At 33.5% G+C, this 21038-nt stretch overlaps 2 protein-coding genes across 2 annotated transcripts; one reads left to right on the forward strand and one right to left on the reverse strand.

Annotated features, from left to right (window-relative positions):
* Positions 1-5345: 5345 nt before the first annotated feature.
* LOC104891599 (transcription factor bHLH94) lies at positions 5346-10887 on the reverse strand. Its single transcript, XM_048641864.2, has 3 exons — positions 9984-10887; positions 8875-9393; positions 5346-5601 (listed from the first exon to the last, which is right to left on the reverse strand). The coding sequence occupies exons 1-3, from the start codon at positions 10485-10487 to the stop codon at positions 5500-5502; spliced, it is 1125 nt and encodes a 374-aa protein (XP_048497821.1). The 5' UTR covers positions 10488-10887; the 3' UTR covers positions 5346-5499.
* Positions 10888-15878: 4991 nt separating this feature from the next.
* LOC104893565 (uncharacterized) lies at positions 15879-16481 on the forward strand. Its single transcript, XM_010679690.2, has one exon. The coding sequence runs from the start codon at positions 15879-15881 to the stop codon at positions 16479-16481; it is 603 nt and encodes a 200-aa protein (XP_010677992.2).
* Positions 16482-21038: the final 4557 nt, after the last annotated feature.

Below are 21038 nucleotides of genomic sequence, written 5' to 3' on the forward strand. Positions count from 1 at the left end.
TCAGGAACTCTGAGCTTTTTCAAGACTCTTAAAAAATTCTTTTTCTTCTTTATCCATGTTGATGAAGCTGGAGGCATATACTCTTTAACACGATTAGGATGCGTTTGAAGCCAAAGATGAGATTTTATATTTATTTGTTTCAGAGCCTCCCTAGCTTTCTTATCATCTCTACTCTTGTCGGTTTCTAAAAGAGTTCCTAAGAGATTATCACACACATTCTTCTCAATGTGCATAACATCTAAATTGTGTCTAAGAAGATTATGTTCCCAGTATTCCAAGTCAAATAATATACTTTTCTTTTTCCAAAGAACCTTATCATTATCATTATCAATTTCATCATCCTCAACTTCTTCTCTCCCTCTTTTTTTAGGAACCGTTTTTGATTTCCCATAAACATAATTAACTTCTTCTTGCTGCTTCAAAATTTCTGTCCCACTAGCATGAACCGGAGCAAGGCCATATTCCTCTTTCCCATCAAATAAATTAGCTTGAGAACGGTAAGGATGATCAATCGGTAACCATTTTCGAGAACCGGGGTAGACAATTTTACCACCAAAATAATATGAACAAGTAGAATTGGCACAAGTAGGGCAAGCTTTATAACCTTTTGTACTCCAACCCGACAACATAGCATATGCAGGAAAGTCATTTATAGTGGAATGTAAGGATGCTCGTAGTTTAAAGTTTTTTCCACTATAAACATCAAAGGCATCTACACCTTCCCACAACAATTTTAACTCATGCATTAGTGGTTGCAAATAAACATCAATATCGATACCGGGACCATATTTTCCAGGAATAATCAAGGACAAAATAAATGATGATGACTTCATACAAAGCCAAGGAGGCAAATTATAAGGAATCAGAATCACTGGCCATGTACTGTAATTAGTGTTCATAAGACGATATGGATTAAAACCATCACTTGCTAGACCCAATCTAACACTACGAGGATCTTTAGCAAATTCCTCATATCTATCATCAAATTTTTTCCAAGCCTCTCCATCTGCCGGGTGGGTGATAATTTTATCGTCCTTGCGGTCAAAATGCCATCTCATGTCTCTTGCAGTATTAGATGACATGTAAAGCCTCTTTAGTCTAGGTGAGAGGAAAATACCGCATTACTTTAGCTGGCACCCCTTCATACATGTTTCTTTACCTTTCTCACTTGTATCACCTTGCTTGCCTTTCACATTTTGCCATCTTGGTGTGTGGCAAATATGACACTCACTTTTGTCTGCAAAATCCCCCCAATATAACATGCAATCATTTGGACATGCATGGATTTTCTCATAACCTAAACCCAAATCTTTAATTATCTTCATGCTTTCGTAATAGGACGATGGGAACTCCATAATATAAGGAAATGCGTCTAATAGAAGTTCAAGCAATTTATTAAAAGACTCAGTAGACCAGTGGAACATACACTTAAGGTGAAATAAGTGCAATAGAAACGATAGCTTTGAAAAAGTAGTACACCCCTCATATAGACTCTCTTTAGAAGCTTCCTTGAGTCTATTGTACTTTGTCTCTTCTGCGTCGGTGTTAATTGATACATATTCATTATCTACCTCGAATTGAAAATTTACCTCTTCATGCATCTCATTTATATCTTCGTCATCAGAATCTAACTCATTTAATAACGGGGGTTCGTTAGTGGATTGTGGACTACCAACCCCAAAAGCTGCATTTAGTAACCCATCAATATCATCCGACCTACTCCCTTTGCTTGATCACTATGGAGCCCTAAGTTGTTACCCACTTGATGACTACAATGAAAAATCCAATTTTTGTAGTTCTTATAAAAACCGTACAATAAAATATGGCCTCCTACTTTTTCCAACTTAAACCATTTGTTTAACTTGCAATTATTACATGGGCATCGAGTTTTTCCTTCAACAAGAGTCTCTTTAGCAAGCTCTAAGAATTTCATGCAACCATTATAATAAGCGGGATGGCCTTTTGGTAAATCTATCCAACTAGAATCCATGTCTACAAAAAAAATATATACGATAACAAATAAGAACCATATTAAGAAGAAAAAAAATATGAACATATATCTTCAAATAGTTCACATAAAACATGACCTAAACGAAATACTCTTGCTTATATGACTTGTTATGTACTCAGTGCCTAACATATCTAGAAATTGAACTCAGTGCCTAACATATCTAGATTAACATGAATTGTTATGTACGTTCCCTATCTATTTGATTTATTTTGCGTATTTACCCTATATGTCCACACTTCAGCAACACAATTCGTGCTGGAGTAGTTTATGGCTTAGGCAGTTATATACTATATATGAAAACTTATGTAACTCAGCCTTGGCTACTAGAGTCAGATAGTGTCAGTCTGTCAGACTCCATCTTTTGGAAGCTTGCATGGTTATTGTCCAGAAATAGTTCTACGATAATTTATGTTTGAAAGCGTACCAGAAAAAAAAAATGTTCTTTGCTTTTCGAATCATAAACCTTGGGATTGATGGGTTCCACGTGAGAAAATTATAAAAAGTAACAGAGGCATCATAACAATTTTGATAGTTTACTGATCAAAATCTTAAAGAGTATAAAAAAACAAATTTTCAAGAGAATTGGAAATGATAAACAATATCAAAACTTATTTATTTTATATAAGAGTTGATTCAAGGAGTACAACCAGATAATTACAAAAGCCAGTATCAAACAGATCATACAGAAATGTAGTAAGATCATTGAAAACCTGAGGAAATAAAAAGTGGGAGAGGGGAATCGAGGAAGCAGTCTTTTGACATACAATCTAGATAGCTACACACATAAAATCACATGATATTAGAAAAGAGGTAGAAGATGGGAAGGGCACCCTAAAGGAGAAAAGGGAAGTAGACCTATGGATCACTAGTAGCATAAGCTATTACTACATAAGAACAATAAAGGGCTGCCCACTGGGGCCAATTACACATCCAAAAGAGCCAAAATTACGAATAAGGGTCATGGTTACAGTCCTCATAAGCTCTAGTATGGTGAAAACTTGTGTAAACAGACAGAAATGTAGTAAGATCATTGAAAACCTGAGGAAATAAAAAGTGGGAAGGGGAATCGAGGAAGTAGCGCGCAGTCTTTTGACATACAATCTAGATAGCCCTACTAATACCGTGTACAAGGAAAGGAATAACAATTTAATGATTCTTCAAAAGCATTTCCACATCATATAGACCATCATTTGTTTATGTAGGAGAAAGCGCCGCAACGGATTTATGGAAATGAACTGATCAAGCAATTGCACATATATCAGAATAAGGAGAACAAATATTACCTCTCTGTTCTCTGTTAAGCAATAGCACCAACTCCTACGCGATGTGTAGCATTTGCAGGAATTGTAGAAATACTTTCAGGAATCCAGTAAACCAGCATTAAATAATTTGGCTCTGCATGATGGTACCAAAAGCCCTCCTTTAATCAACATAAGAGAATTACAGAACGACAGCTAAAAATACTATGAATCCATAATGTAGGCAGGAATAGTTGATTACGCTTTTGCCGAAGAAAAAAAATTTATTATTCTAGTGACTGAAGTTTAAAAAAAGACACAGACATGTAGAAGTCTGTAAAGCTAATTGGTGTCATCTAGTTTCCTTCTCTGTGTTTCCTGCTTATGGCATACCTTAACCACAACAAAGCTTTCAACATAAATAGTTTTCTCCATATTCATCGAAAAATCAACACTTCCAATTCATTACAGATACTGCATGTACATCAGGTATTCAGGCATGTAAAAATCAACTTATTGCACTAAATTATGAAAATTTCAAGAAACAATAAAGCATAAAAATTTCAGTTAGTCGACATTTGATATTGTATAATGAGAGGCCTTTTAATTATTCAATTTACAATAATTCCATCAAAAATCATATCTTTGAGATTGAAGAAAAAAAAGGCAAGAAAAACCTTTAGAATTTAAAAAAGATTCTAGACAATTCGAGATTGACAGTGAGCTAAAAAAAAGGCATGAAAATTTCAAGTCTAAATTGATGGGAGGTTAAGACAAAGAATTCAATTGTAATTCGAAAAAACAGATTGACATTTACAAAATTCATCAAAAAAAACAACAATTGAGACAATTTACAGAAGGCATAAATTACCTGATATGATGCAGAAGATGATGGCGAAGAAACACTTTTATTGAAATTTCAGAGAAATTCTCGCAGCTTTCCAATTACTTCAAGACTGTTGATAGGTAGGAGATGAAAACTTCAACAGAAGTTCGAACAATTGGAACGAAAAAGATAGGAAGAGAAGAAGGCATACCTGATGATCAAAGACGAAGATTATGGCGAGAAATTATGAGCGAATTGAGAAGAATTGATTAGATAGGTTTCACCATTAACTACCCAGTTGCTCTGAAATTTCGCTTATTATGCAGTTGAGTGATAATAGTACGCGTAGTGGGGGGTGGGGGTGGGGGGTTTTTTTATTTTTTAATTTATTTGCTCGCTCTAAAATTTCGAGCGGGAGTATACAGTGATAAGCTAGCGAATATTTCTATTATCAGGGTAATGAGGACGCTTTTAAGCGTGGGCAACCTTCTCGACGCTTAAAAGCGTCGAGATATTGCGGGATAAATTAAACCCGCGCCGCACTTATGCCGAGGCGTCGAACAATAAGCGTCCCCAAAGTAAGGTTTTTCTAGTAGTGTTAGGGAGTGTCATTTAGCAATTGAGGCAAGTCAATGCCTGAAAAGATTGGTCAACGTCGGAAACCGGTGGTAAGGTCCTTCGTTACATATTTTTGCTGTTTGGCCTTTAAATGCCAAGTTTTTTTTTAAGGTCCCTTCTCGCAAAAACAAAAAATTCTAAGGTCCCTTTTAGCAAATTATCCTATAAACAATTAACACTTCTAAGTTCTACATACTGACTAGTATTTGTGGTAGTTATGATCGAGTATATGAGCAACAAGTTCAATTATTGGAAGTCACTTCGACCATTGCATGAGTTATTATATACCTGTAACTGTGCAAAGTACTATATCTGATCTAGTTGTAAAACTGTTTTTAACTTTATATATTTTGACAGATACTCATACAAAAATTACAAATAGATAACGACATACAGACAAAAAAACCTGAATGAACTACAGAATAGTTTTGGCCCAAAAATTTATTTATGTTTCCCTTTTTTAGATTGATGCTTGACAAATAGACCCTTGAACCTTAAGAAATCCAAGTCTTTATGACAAAAGCATTATGATTTATGAATAATGCAAACCAAAAGCCTTTTGGAATCATGCTTTAACCCAACTATGCAAAAAGGGGTAATTTAACAGTAATATTGCATGAAATGTTGCAAAAAAGTGTGCTCTAAATTGGAATAATAGAAAAAGTGGATCATATTATATAATTCCAATTATAAAAGAGGGGGAGGGGGGGAAATTTTTTGAATTATTTTACACCCCACTATGTCATTAGTGCTAATACATATTATTGGAAGCTAAAATTATGCTTTATGATCATACTACTATTGCATTAAAGTAACTGATCTTCAGCTTCTTCTTGAATTTGCCCAAGGATATGATTAGCAGCTGCCGCGATATCATCAACTGAATTCAACTGGCAACCATCCTCAACCTATGAAAATTAATTGAATAATTAGAGCTGATGAATATGAATTAAAATGAGAAAAGGTTTAAATTTTTGTACACAATAGATAAAAATGGAATAATTTTATGAAGTTTTGTACAGTGTTCTTCCTATTCTTTGTTACATAAAAACAACACTCAACTGTCTGAACATGTAAAAAAACATATGGCGACAAAATCGGTTTGTTCTAACAATGTTCATCTATGTCCTGTCTGATGATGAATCCGTGACAACCAATCTCAAAATTATATTAGCAATCTATCTCTTATTTCCTTTCGTTGATATTTAGTTTTTAACATTTCTCTACTTCAATTAGATTTCGGGGTGGAAGGGATTTGATCGTCATTTGGGGTGAAGGAGTTTGGTGGAGTGAGTTTTGGGAGCTATGGTGGGGCTTGGGGATGGCTAATAGCCAAGATGGGATTTGGTGGTTTATTATATAAAATACTTGCTACGTTTTTATTAATTTACTCGTCACATACAGGTTTTTATCTCAATTTTAATTGGCAATATTAGCCCATCAAATTTATATGTTAGTGATTATCTTTTTCTTCAATGTGTAAATAAACTTCGATGTGGGTTTTCGTCTTCTTAACATAAGGTTTGGTTTTAAACAATGTTGATATTAGTAAATAAAAAATTAGTCAAAATTTATAAAGCTGATCCCTATAAAATAAATGTTGCACTAATAGAAAAAATGGAAAGAATCTAAAGTGTATAGTTACTTATAAACTGAAAAGAAATTGGTTTGAGCAAATAAATTTGACTTCAATTGTTAGCTTTTCCATAAAATAAATGGTTGTGTTAATCACCCTCAAAAGCTACTTGCGAAATTTCGAATGATATGCTATAGTAATCAATTGTTAAAGTTGATTCAATGCAAATGCCATGTAAACGGAATTAATGGAGTATTAATATAACCTAACACTGATGAATAACTAATTGAGAAGAAAAAAAATATTAACAGAACATGCACGCATAGCGTGCAAAAAATGTTAGTGTTTACATATTGCATGTCTTGTACATTGTTATCCTACTTACCTAAAAAATTTCTGATTTACTAAACACCATCCTGAAATTTCATATTTAATGTTCATAAAATTTTTTAAAGCGTCAAATAGCTAACATCCTCTTTCCTAGAGTGCATTACACCATCAGACTGATGGTGGCATCAGATGTACGTAGAGCTCAACTTTCTCACAGATTTGGTGATTTACGTAGGGTAAGCTTATAATAAGATATCGAATCGCACATTTATAAAAATTTAGGTACTCCTATGAATGAGGCGGTGTAGCTAAGGAATAAAACACACGGTACCCTATATTTTTGTCGTATATATTTGGATGGGATGCATGACTCGTGTTATTTCGAATAATTTAACATATGCTGTATAACAAACTTTTAACCCTTCCCAAGTTTTATACATCTAAATTAGTAAGTAACGTGTTTAAAAAGACTGTTGTCAGCTGAATGAGATGCTCAAAAGCTCTTACGTTATTACAGTATGTCCTTGTTCTAAATTCTAATAACCAATTTCAATATAAAGAATGTGTTTGAAAAATGGCTTTTGGGTTGTTTTTTATCGGCTTTGGATTTTTGTTTTTTATATGGTAAAATAATTAAAAAATAATTTGACAGATGGCTTTTTGATTAGCTGAAAAACCAGCCTTTTCACCAAAAGCTGGTTTAGCATATGTTGTCTTTTACATTCCTTTTATATTAACCTGCTAACACTAATAGCTAATTTGACCAAATGCTTTATAGATAACTAATAATCAAACAACCAACATAAATAGCTAATAAAAACAATTGGTCAAACCAGCCAGTTAAAACAGTCAAACAACTCATAATCAAACAACCAACATGAAAAACCAATAAAAACAACAGCCAAACTAGCCAATTAAATCAATCAACAACTAATTTTCAGATACCCTATAATTATGTTATTTTTATGATCTTTTAATCTAATTAATTCCATACATCATGTAAATTAAGCAGTGATTTGTCTTCTATCCTAGGAAAAGTAGTACCAATTTTTTAAGAAACATTTTACATTAGTATTATGTGATTATTAAAATTAAATGAATAGATCGATTACTTTTTTTGAAACTAATAAAGGGAGTAATTTTAAGCTAAACTAGTTATCGCTCTTTGTGAATTGCGTGCTTTTTTTCTTTCTCTAAATTTAATTTACCAAAGAAATTATTTTCATGCCCAAGCCATCTGATAGGGTAATGTGCAATTGGTTCACCACTTCACCTAGAGCATAGTACATTAGTACTGTCTTCTTTATTTTCTTTTTTGCAATAGTACTAACTTTGTGATAATGTTTAGAATAGGTGCAAAATAATCAATGAAGAGAAAAGTTCGACCTATAAGTTACCACTTACAAGTTTGAAGGAGCTTTTTTCTAAACGTTGACATATTTTTTATAGATACATAAGTTGAAACCTTACAAATTACAAGTAGGGGAAAAATTGAAATCTCTCTTGTAAAGGGTGAAAGTTGATTGCTCTTGTTTAATAATTAATTGGCAAAGAGGAAGAAAAAAAAAAAGCTACCTTAAACATATATAGTAAAAGTTATTTCCTCTTGCGCATATAGACTCGACAATACTTAACCAGCTATTCTAGGGTGGCATCTAGACATATTAAAATTAAGGAAAAAATCACAAAAATAATATCAAATTTGACCTGTCTTCTCAAAATAATCTTAAAGTTGGATTATTCTAAAATAATCCCGATTTTTTATGTGACCTTCTCAAAGTAAACAAAACTATCTTTTTTCTTGTCTGTACTAATCCACTTTAGATCTATAATATGTTGAAAATTAATAGTTCGGATTATTTTCAGAAGATAATTTATAAGTTGGAATTATTTTAAGAAGACTGATGAAAGTTGAGATTATTCATGTCAATTCTTCCTAAAATTAATAAGGTTTCTTAACGAGGTGTAATAATATTTGTTAAATATCTAGCTACTTTAATTTGTACCCTAATATAATGTTGGAAAACACAAGTGTACAATGTAGGTTTTTTTACAAACATATTCCTAAAAATAAGACCAAAAATTAATAATTCTAGGGATGTTATACCTAAATTTCACCAATAATAATTATTTATGTTAGAGCATATATGTTAGTATTATTTTGAATATCTAAAATACATCCAGAAAATCATAAAAAATACCTAATAAACACTAGAGAACAAAGAAGATCTTAAACACAATTAAAGAAGAAAAAATTATAGTTAGAGTGACGAACCTTGAGGCTTAAAGAGTAAAGGACGAAAGAGTCAACAGTAGTGACGTTAAGATGGAGAACATTTAGGCGAAGACCCTGAAATCCAGCAATTAATTTAAGTAGTTGCTTCGGTTGCTTCTTTGCTAATATTTTGACGTTTGCATGGCTTTCCACCATTGTCACCTCAATGTCACCTACACTCGAGTTACTGCTAGTCACTGAGTTGCTGCTCCCTAACACAGACCCAGACCCTGATCCGGACCCTGATCCTGATCCTGGTGAGTTCGGCTTTGACCGAGTTGAGTACTGAGGGAAGCTGAAGAAATCAGCAAATAGTAGTGGCCATGCTGCTGTGTCTCCCGAGTTACCAACAAATTTTCTATCACCGCCATCGCCACCCGAAGGTGGCGATGGCTGTCGTTGGTGTTCGTCGTGGCGTTGGTGTTTGTCGGATCTCTTCTCTGCCTCCATTGACTGCAATAGTTGCTCTAGCTCTTTCACATAGTTTATTGCTCCTCCTACTATTGATGCTTGGTCTCCCTAAAATATTTAATTTATTGGTTAGAACATAATTTGGTTCATTTTGCTTAATCATATCGTGTACTAATCTCTATTATATTATACATTATACTAATACATTTTTTTCTAATATTGCTTATATTATGTCTGATTGATATGGTGAAGAAAACGCACCTTTAATTATGTGTACATATATATTTTCAAAGAAAATGATATATGCAGTTGCGTTATTTTAAGGTTCAATAAGTCCATAAAAGTTGAAATATTATCAGTAGTTATGCATTATTAACACTGAACGATGCATTATGATATCATGTCATAAAATATATATAATGCTTATTATCATTGGGATTACATTACGAAATAGAGGAAGTAACTTGTTCCTATTGATCAACAAAGCAAAGAAAGAAAATTATGCAAAATTTGCTTTTTTTACTAAATTTGTAATGATGACCATTTTTACTTTATAAACCTTGTCTACAAATCAGTACAAACATAGTACATATCTAGCATCATTATAAACAGGAATAACCAATAATGTTAAAATATAATTAAGCAAAAAACAAAACTAAAAGCAGTAGCATTAAAAAAATAGAAACTACCAAACATACCCTTTGAACATATGAAGAAGGCATCAAGGACCTAATAACAGCAAGGTACTCATTCATTTGCTTCCGCCTATTTCGTTCCACAGCAATGTGAGTCATCCTTTGATGTTCCACTTCCTCTTTATTTTTACAGCTCCGCCGCCGTCTCTTCCTACGCGTACCGCCAGCAGCGGTTTCCGCTGTGGCGGTACTAGGCGGCGGAGCTTCGCCAGATAGATATAGATTATCTTCTGGCGAGGAATAATTTTGAGGAACATAATGATTATTCCAATTATTTTCAAGGATTATTTCCGAAGTATTGGAGTAATCATAAACATTATTATTGTTACTATTAACATCAAATAACCCAATATTAAAGGGTACCTTGAAACTGTCCTCTATCTTAGAGGAATAGTAATTAGAGAACTCATAGTTAATTCCAAAGTTATTATTGTTGTTACTACTAGAACAACAATTATAAGTAGTAATTAGTGGGTCTTGAGAGAAAACAACAGCTTCTAATGCCATGATTATAATGGGATTAGTGAAAAAGATGAAAAAAGTTGGAAGAAAAAGATGATTCTTCGTTATTGTAGAAGAAGAAGAGCATCTGAAAGAAATGAATGAAAAAGACTACTTTTTTATGATATTGGCAGCTTTTATAAGCCCTGTCATACCAAAAAAAAAAGAACCCAGAAAACAAAGTAAGTAAAATGCAGGTTCCAAGGGAAATGTACAGTACTAATACAGTATAGTTAAAAACTACAGGCTATAGCTTCTTGCACGTGAGGGTTATACAGAGGTTATACAGAAAGACAAACACATAAAAGAGCAGAGAGATTGGTAGAAGAGAGAGAGAAACGCAATTTTGAGATGGGAATATGAATTTGTGATGATTATGATTTATGGGTGGAAGGTTTTTAAGCTGGAGTACTTATAAGTTGGAGGACTTTATGGAGGGCCTACGTACATTGAAGAACAACAATCAACAAGTTGATCATTATATAGTGAGATGTGAAATGTAGGATATGTGAAATCTGAATTAATTCAATGAATGTGTATGTATTGTTTGCTTGTTTGGGGCTAATGAAAGGGACGCACTTCCCGATAAACAAAAATATACTCCTACGTCTATATTTAGGTATGTTTTTTTAGACTTATTTTCAGTTAAATTTAGTTCAATTCACTTCAGATAAGGTCATTTAGTTCAGGTCAGTTTAGATCATGTCATTCAGTTCTCTTTGCAATTCAGGACATGTTTTTTGGACTTCGGTTCAGTTTACTTCAGTTAATTTCAATTTCGTTCAGTTCAATTCAATTATGTTTTGTTAATTTCAGTTCGGTTCGATTTTTCTCTGTGATTCGGTTTGTCTCAGTTCAATTCAGTTCAGTTCAATTAATTTCACTTCAGTTCAGTTTATCTCAGTCCAAAAGAACGCAGTTTCTTTTAGTCCAAAAGAATTAGGGTTTGTTCTCTTCGGCATAAAACAACTGAACTGAATTGCATTGAACTGAACTGAATTGAATTGAATTGAACTGAACTGAATTGAATTGAACTGAACTGAATTGAATTGAATTGAACTGTATTGAATTGAATTGAACTGAACTGAAATGAATAGTGATATGTGAGAGTAAAAGTATTGTCTAGAGTTGAATTGAATTGAATTGAACTTAACTTAACTAAAAATAAGCTGGAGAGAACAGGCCCTTAGGGTTGTTAATCCCGGACACGACATGATAATACGACACGAACTCGACAAAGAGAAACACGAACCGACACTAACACGAATGAAACGAAATTAACCTGATTAGTTACATTTATCATATTACATAATTGTTCTACCTTGTATATCATTTTTGATACATTTGGAAGCCAACCCAAAATCGACGCGAAACCAAACACGAAAATGACCCACTGACACAAATTGTCAGTCCTAAAAAGAACGCGACCTTACTTATATTTTCTATAGATAAATGTCTCTTTATTTTCACTTGCTACATTTCTTTATTTGATAATCATGACTCAGCAAAAATATTAATATACTCTTTTATTTTTTACCTATTCATACTCATAACTTCTGAATTTTTTTCTTTTTCTTATATGCCCCTTTATTTTTGTCATATTTATACTCATAAGTTCTGAATATTTGATCTTTTTTTTTTCTAATAATGTTATGGAACCCTCCCCACTTTTTTTTCCTTTTCTGAATTTAAGCCCACAACAATGTACTCCCTCCATTCCAGAATAGTTTGAAAACTTTTTTTTTGTCCCAAATTAGTTTGAGCATTTTCATTTTTTTGATATGGACCCACTATTACATTAAGTTGGTCTTACAAAGTCAGCCTACTTTTATTTCACAATTATGCACCATGTAAGTCTAGTATAAAGAAGGGAACATGCTACCTTTCTAAAGAAAATGACTATTTTAATCTATTAAGTGACAAATCTATTCAATAATCATATTATTTAATCTATTTAGTGACTAGTTAGTTAAATCCATTCGATAAGACTGTTTGATTATTTGTGATATGTAGTTCGAGATTCTAATGTATACAAAGAAAAGAGAGAAGAAGGAATGACTAAGTTTGTGTGAGATATTTAGGGATAATGTTAGGTTAGAGTGAGATGGAATGGGATTGTTAGTAAAATGTAGGCTAATGTTTGTCCAATTTTATATTAATATTAGACAATCTGTCCTAATAATTTGTCTATTAGATTATAGTTTTCTAAAACTCTTTTGGCCCACACTTAATCTCTATTATTAATATAAAAAAATTATTAACTTTCTTTCATTTAAAAAAATTTACTCAACTAACTTTTGTCACATGTACTCCCTCATTTTTTTTCATTTATGTTTGTCCCAAATTTAATAGATTTTTCATTTTCTTATTTGGTATGGATCCCCTAATTAGAATATACTTTAGCTTTCATTTTTATTATATCACCCACTTCCTCACATTCTCTCTCCTCAATAAGCAATTCATGAATAGTGTGTCAACTTCAATTTTTAGTTCAGATTTAATACAACTAAGGTCTCACTTATGATTTCTCCTTAATAGTTATCCTCAAAAGAAATAGAAACTCTTTTTATGGACAGAATGAGTTTTTCTAATTAGGAGTAATTAATATTTGATAATCATAGTACAACTTATTACTTTAAACTGCATGGCCAAACAAGTGTTCAAATCATTCGGGAACCAAGGGAGTAGTAAGTTGATGTATGTAGATTGCAGAGGTAGTACTTATGTAACGAAGTATTGGAATTTTATTAACGGATGTTATTTGAGAGATCACTATAAACAACAACAATGATAATAGGCATATATTTTTTCGCTAAGTAATTAATCATTATATTGCATCACAAAAATCCAAACATTACAACCAAGACACCTTATCTAGGGAGAGACAAACCAACTAGGTTGGACTCCCACCCCCTAGACAGGCCAGCCCACTAGATTACACTCCAACTACAATGAGTAGAACCAACTCCTATCAATTCTAGAAACATTCTTTGGCATAACAAGAAATATTCTCCTTCTTACACTCTCCTTCATCATTTTCACTAGACATTGTATAGTAGGAACTTTGAGGTTCCATTTGCACTCATTCCTTGCCATCCAGATACCATACACTGCCCCCGCTATTGCTGCATTACACGTATCCTTCTGGAATTTTGATCTCCTGATGTAGGCCTGTAATCCCACCATTGTTCATCATGAATATATACAATATGAACCCATCTAACCCACACATTATCTTTCTTTTGTGCTATATCCCACACATGCTTCCCTAGGCCAACCACATTCCAAGCTTTCACATTCCCAAAGCCTAAACCCCCTGATGTCTTACTACTACAAAGCTCATGCCATGTTACATAACCCCCTTTGGCACTAAAATGATTGCCATACCATAAGAATGCCCTGCACACCTTTTCAATATCCTTAATGTCCCTTTCATGAAGTATGAATATTTGAGCCCAATATCCATGGATACTCATGAGCACATAATTGACTAATTGTGCTCTTCCAGTGTAAGAGATGTTCCTTGAACTCCATACTCTTATCTTGGCAGTTATTTTATCAACAAGACGCTCACATTGTGCAGCAGTGATTCTCCTTGCCTGAATAAGCACACCTAAATACTTGAAAGACATGTCTTCCTTCTTTATACCAGACACATTCTGAATTCTTCCAATATCCTCCATACTCATTCCACAGCAATAGAATGCAAATTTTTGTACATTTGTTTTTGGCCTAGAAGTCTCAGAAAATAACTTGAAAGCCTGCATCACCAAGTATACAGAAGCAAATTCCCCTTTTGAGCACAAAATTAAATCATCAGCAAAGCTTAATCGTGTGAGCTTAATGCCTTTGCATCTTGGGTGAAAGTGATACTACTCTAATTCACCCATTTTAGCTAGCACTCTAGCTAAATATTCCATACATATCACAAATAAAAGAGGTGAAATGGGATCTCCCTGTCTGAGACCTTTTTTAGAAGCAAAAAAAACATGTGATTCCCCATTAATCATCAATGAAAACATGGGGGTACTAACACACTCCATGACCAGCTCCACAAATCTAGTAGAAAAATCAAGTGCAAGCAGCATCTCCCTCAGAAAGTTCCAATTTATTGTATCATAAGCTTTCTGCATATCCAACTTAATGATACAACTTGGACTAGCATTTTTCCTGTTATAATGCTTCACTAGATCTTGTACAATCATGATATTACGTACAATTTGTCTATGTTGCACAAAGGCACATTGAGTCTCTTCTATCAGACTAGGGAGTACAACTCTGAGCCTATTACAAATCATCTTAGTGATGCATTTGTATAGGGTGTTGCAACAAGAGATAGGCCTAAAATCACTCACATTTTTTGGGCATGCATTTTTAGGAATTAAAGTAATTTGTGTTGTGCTGAAGGCCTTTAGCATAAATCCCTTTCCTTGATTCGCGGATCTTAAGTGTGCATACCCTCTAAGCTAGTATCCTTTATACATACAAACACATTGGAGTAACCTTGAGATGCCAACTAGTAGACTTTGAAGAACCCTTCTTGAACAAAGCCAAGGGGTAACTGTAATAAGAATAATATAGAGGGAAACCTTTCCTTCAATTTACAAATAAATGGAATTATGATAAATAAATTTTAATATTGATTAATAATAATTTAAACTTGATACCAAAATAATGAAACATAGGTTGACTTTAGCAGCAATTCAATGAATTCATTTAGGTTACTAGAGTTCATTGTACTAATGCACTAATTCCACCAATAATTTTTTATTTGAAAACAATTCAAATAAAGCTAGTGAAATTATGAATGACATTAAATATGCATGTTAAGCACGCATTTATTGCAACCAAGCAATTATGATACATATATATTGAAGAAGATCTATTTAAACTAACTATTAATATTTACTCGTATAATTTCTACTAAAACATATATAACTAGTATATACATAGCAATTAAAGATCAAGCCACCAAGTAGTACTTGGTCTAGTGGTAAGAGAGCACCCTTCCAACTTCAAGGTAGGGGATTCAACCCCCACTAGAGGCACTTTGAGGGTAGGGATTCCCCTTACCCTTCCCCCTTACTCTCAAGTGTCTGGCCCATTAAGGCCCGAGCGGTGTTCGGGCCACTTCTTCTTACAAACAAAAAAATTAAAGATCAAGCCATGCAAACGTACCTTGATAATTCACAAAACAAGGAAATCGATCAACTAGTAAGATAATGATCAGGAACGAAATACTCCTAGCAATTATAAACTAATTCTAACCAAAATTGTGAACAATATACGAACTCTAAGAAAATTATGTTCAACTAACTAATTCTAAACATGATTCATGCTCAAACAATAAAAACATATTTTGATAGAACTCAAAAAGATCAAAAACTAGGAGACCCTATGTCTCCTTTTCACTTTGCAATTGGTATGGAGTATTTATCTAGATCATTGGGGAGTCTCAAGCAAATTCCTAACTTCAATTTCCATCCTAGATGTGAAAGGCTTGGAAGTACTCACCTTATGTTTGCTGATGATCTTCTTATGTTTGCTACAGCTGACTCAAGTTCAGTGCACTTGCACTTTGATGCCTTCAATAAATTCTCCAGTACTTTAGGGCTTGAAGGTAACCTGGATAAGAGTAATGTGTACATAACTGGTGTTAATGATGATGACAAAGCCTCTCTGCAGCAGATTATGAATATACCCTTTGGTACCTTTGCATTTAGGTATCTTGGAGTTCCCTTTACCACTGGTAAGCTCTATTATGCTGAATTTAAGACACTCATTGACAAAGCAGTTAGCAAGATCCAATCATGGGTTGTAAAGAAGTTGGGCTATGCTGCCAGGCTGCAACTTATACAATCAATGCTGCATGGATTCCAACTTTATTGGTGTCAGATCTTTGTTCTTCCAAAGAAGGTGATCAAAGAGGTTCAAAGTCTTTGTAGAAGCTTTATGTGGACTTCTCTTGACACTAATTCTAAAAAGGCTCCTGTGGCGTAGGATATTACATGTATGCAGAAAGTGTGTGATGGGTGGACTATTGAAGACATGGTTATATGGAATAGAGTTGTTGTTGCTAAACACTTTTGGGTCATTCGCCAAAAACAGGATAGATTGTGGATCAGATGACTTCATGCATACTATATAAAGAGACACCAGGTGGCACTATGCCTATCCCCCAAAGGCTTTCTTGGCCACCGAAGAAAATTCTTAACAGTAGAGATCTCTTTCAAGAGTTCAATGCTCAACAGATGCTTGAGAGAGAAGTGTTCTCCATTAAGAAACTCTACAAATGTATGCAAGGGGAGCATGACAAAGTCAATTGGAGGCGCATCATTTGTAATAACAGATGCAATCCCTAAAGCTATATTCATCACCTTGCTAGCTTTGCATGATAAACTGGCTACTAAGAGCAGGCTGTACTCTTGGGACATTACTCCTGACAAACAATGTGTTCTTTGTGAAAATGCTGATGAGACTAGATCCCATCTTTTCTTTAATTGCCCTACTTCTAATACAGTGTGGAAGATTTGCTTGCAATAGATAGGGATAACTTACCACAGAAGAAGTTTTGATGATGAAGTTCAACTTGTTGCTAATAGAAGTCACAACAAATCCCTTAAGCTAGCTCAACTATATACTATGTTTTTTACTGAGGCATTTTATAGATTATGGACTTATAGAAATAGTCTGGTGTTTACTGGAGTTAAAGTTGATACTCTTGTTCTTTGTAAGCAGATCATTTTTAATGTTGCTTGTAGATGTGTTGATGATGTTAGGAGACTTCTTATAGTTTAGATTTCTGCTCAGCTTGTTGAGTAGTATCTAGGTGTTTGTGGTTTTGCTATCTCATGTAGGGTCAGGATAGGTCCCTCTTGAGGTGCTTGACTAGTTGTTGTTTGGTGGTTTTTCTTGTTTTTTTTTTATTATCAATAACAACTTTGAATCGCCCAAAAAAAAAAGATCAAAAACTATGAATAATTAAAACAAACTTGAAAAAAAAGTACTTACAAAACCTCCCGTTAAAACTACTCGTTGAAGAAAAAAGAACTACTAGCAAGTGCTCAAAGAGAGCACTCACTTTAAAGAAAATATTATTGAGAACTCTCAAGATTTTTGGTGAGGAAAAAAGGAAGGATTAGAGGGGTATTATTTATAGTATAAACTAGGGTAGCAAAAGAGGTAAAACTTTTCTAAATCGTTAAAATTAGGGGAAAAGAATGCTAAAACTTTTTTGACATAACACAAAGTTGTCGTGCATCTGTAGATGCAGCATGGAAATATATATATATATATATATATATATATATATATATATATATATATATATATATATATATATATATATATATTTTCTTTTTTGGAATTTCCTTTATAAAAGTTCTTTACTAAATTCAATTTTGCTTAACTTTAAGGAGATTTTAAATCTTCCTGAATCATTTAAAATTCGATATTTTCTAACTCAATATAAATTTCATAAAAATCTAATTTTTATAATTTTTAACAAAATATTTAAATTTAAAATAAACCAGTTTTTCAAAACATCACTTAAAAGAATTTCGAAAATTACATATTAAAATGTATGATCTGATTTTATTACCCAAAAATGAACTTTGAATTTGATAAAATTATTTGACAAATATTTGTTTAAATAATTGATTAATTAAATAAATAAGATAATGATAATGACTAGAGTAACTATCGTTATAAGTTACTAAATAACCTTTAAAATTCAAAATATATATCCCTCCAAAAGAGTTGATCAAATGATTTTCTCTAAAGCGAATTTGAAATAATTTTAAATGAGCTTTTAAGGTAAAATTTAGAATTGTTTGAAATAATATCAATAAATTCCTAAAAATATGGGGTATTACGACACCTGGTCCGTATTATAGCCAAAAACTGTCCTCAATAACCAACACAAGTTCTTCCGACACATTTTTGTCCTCACTCATGCACATCCCGGATAAGTTGTCATGAGGTCACCCCATCGCAAGACTACTCCTAGCCAAATACGCTTAATCGTGGAGTAACTAAGGAAATGAGCTCCCTAAAAAAATATGTATCTTGTTAGAATGAGTAGCCTACTAAACCCCTTTAAAGCAATCATGAAGGGTAGCCAAGCACGCTTAACTATCTAGTAATTAAGGAAATGATCTCCCTAAAAGAAAAATACATCTTGTTGGAATGAGTAGCTTGGTAAACCCCTTCAAAGTAATACAGGTGATGCGGGAGAGTCAGTGGTGGTCGTTTAGTAGTGGTGCTCGATTTGTGTGTTTGGTTTGCGGCTTTCAGAAAGCAGTTGGGGTTTTAGGTTCATAGATCTTTGCCTCTTGATACCATATTAAGTTTGGTCAATTTGTGTTGTGAAATATTTGCCCATGTGGCAAAAATGACAGCAATTTGTACTTTCCTATCTATCGCATCAGTCAAAAGGTGGGAAATACATCAGATAGATGTTCATAATGTCTTCCTACATGGTGATCTGGAGGAAGAAGTATTATACACGAAAATTCCTCCTTGTTTTGAGGAAAAAGGATTCGAATTTAGTTTGCAGAATGAAGAAGTCTTTGTATGGTTTGAAACAAACACCTAGATGTTGGTTTGCGAAATTGCTACTGCTCTTTGGGCATATGAATTCAAGCAGTCTTGTTCTGATTAATCTCCGTTCACTTTGACTCGAAATGAAGTTCAGCCGAATGTTTTGATATATGTGAATGATATGCTCATTGCAGGGAATGATCATAAAGCTTTACTGAACTTCAAAACTTATCTAGGTAAATGTTCTAAAATAAAGAATTTAGGTGTTTTGAAATATTTTCTTGGCTTGAAAGTTGGTAGAAGTCCCCATGGAATTTTTATGAGCCAACAAAAATATGGCTTAGGCATTAAAAATTGAGATAAAGCTTCTAGGTGCCAAGCCTGCGGATTATGCATTAGAGCGGCATCATCGCCTGGCCGTGGCTAAGAGTCGTTTGTTTGATGATCCTGAAAAGTATGAATGATTGATGGGAAGCTTGATTTATTTGGCAATTACTAAGCCTGATTTGGCATATATATTCAGCGCATATTTTGTCACCGTTTATGTAGGCACCGAAGGTAGTGCATTCGAAGGCAGCTTTGAGAGTTGTCAGATATTTGAAGAAAAATCCATTACAGGAATTTTTATTTCGTTCAAATAGTGATCTCCACTTAGAAAGGTAGTGTGACTGTTCAACTAGTTGTCCAATTACTCGGTGTTTCTTGAGTGGATGGTTTGTTCTTCTGAGGTATTCTACTATTTTCTGAAAGAAAAAAAAGCAGGCTACAATATCTCATTCTTCTGTAAAGGCAGAGTATAATTTGATAGCTCCTATAGTTTGTGTATTAAATTGGCTCAAGCAATTACTTGGTGATCTTAGGTTTAACGTCATAAAGGGATGAAATTATATTGTGATAGTCAATATGCATGCGTTGTACATAACCAAGAATCTAGTATTTCATGAGCGCACTAAAGACATTGAAGCACATTGTCATTTTATTCGTGATGGATTGGCTAAAGGTCTTATTACTCTTTTTTATGATCCTACCAAGTTTTAGTTAGCAAACTAGTTATTAGGCCTAGGCTATGCTCCTAGTAAGAAAACATTTCATATATATATATATATATATATATATATATATATATATATATATGATTTATGATAATAACACTAAATACAACTTAGCCTAGTGGTTAAAACTTTAGTATATATGTACTTGAGGTCTTGGGATCAAACCCGATACTATGCAATTTCTTAATTTTTTATTGTACATGGATTACATGAACTAAAACTCCCTAGGGAGAGCGCCACGTGGCACAGTTTCTTGTTTTCGCACGCCTTTTAATATATTTGTATAGTTATATTCACTAAAACTCTTGGGAGGACTCACTTTGAGTTTTTGTTATCCATGTATGTTGGGTGTTTGCAATTGACACGCTCCAACTTGAAAAGAGTTGTTAGGAGTTTATTTCCTATTAGGATATTATCTACTAATATAATTTTCTTCACATTAGGATTTTGTCTTTTATGATGTATAATTTGATTTTAAAAATAATAGAAACACAACACATATTGACCAAACTTACACTACAAAAAAAAGCTCGTATAGCAACGGAAAGTTAGGGACGGATTAAAATCCGTCCCTAAATTAGGGACGGATTGTAGGATCCGTTTCTAATTAGGGACGGATACATAAAGCCGTCCCTAACTAGCGACGGATCCTAAAATCCGTCCCTAAATTTAGGGACGGATTGTAAAATCCGTCCCTAATTTAGGGACGGATCCAGAAATCCGTCCCTAAACAATTAGCTCCTTAAACCTTAGGGAAAACAATTGCCTTTAATGGGAAAATTTAGCTACGGAAATGAAAATCTGTAGCTAATTTAGCTACGGAAATGAAAATCCGTAGCTAAATTAGCTACGGATTTCAAAATCCGTAGCTAAATTTAGCTACGGATTTTTATTTCCGTCCCTAAATTTAGCTACGGATTTTTATTTTCCGTCCCTAATTTAGGGACGGGTTTAAATTCCGTCC

The sequence above is a fragment of the Beta vulgaris genome, chromosome 1, assembly GCF_026745355.1.
Source record: "Beta vulgaris subsp. vulgaris cultivar EL10 chromosome 1, EL10.2, whole genome shotgun sequence".
Taxonomy (NCBI): Eukaryota; Viridiplantae; Streptophyta; class Magnoliopsida; order Caryophyllales; family Amaranthaceae; genus Beta; species Beta vulgaris.

Excerpts from the sequence above, each read along its gene's own strand:
- LOC104893565 (XM_010679690.2), top strand. The coding sequence starts at position 15,879 with ATGTCTCCTTTTCACTTTGCAATTGGTATGGAGTATTTATCTAGATCA.
- LOC104891599 (XM_048641864.2), bottom strand. The coding sequence starts at position 10,487 with ATGGCATTAGAAGCTGTTGTTTTCTCTCAAGACCCACTAATTACTACT. Across the intron at positions 9,394-9,983 it reads CTTCTTCATATGTTCAAAGG|GGAGACCAAGCATCAATAGT; the intron begins GTATGTTTGGTA and ends TAAATATTTTAG. Across the intron at positions 5,602-8,874 it reads TTTACTCTTTAAGCCTCAAG|GTTGAGGATGGTTGCCAGTT; the intron begins GTTCGTCACTCT and ends TAATTTTCATAG.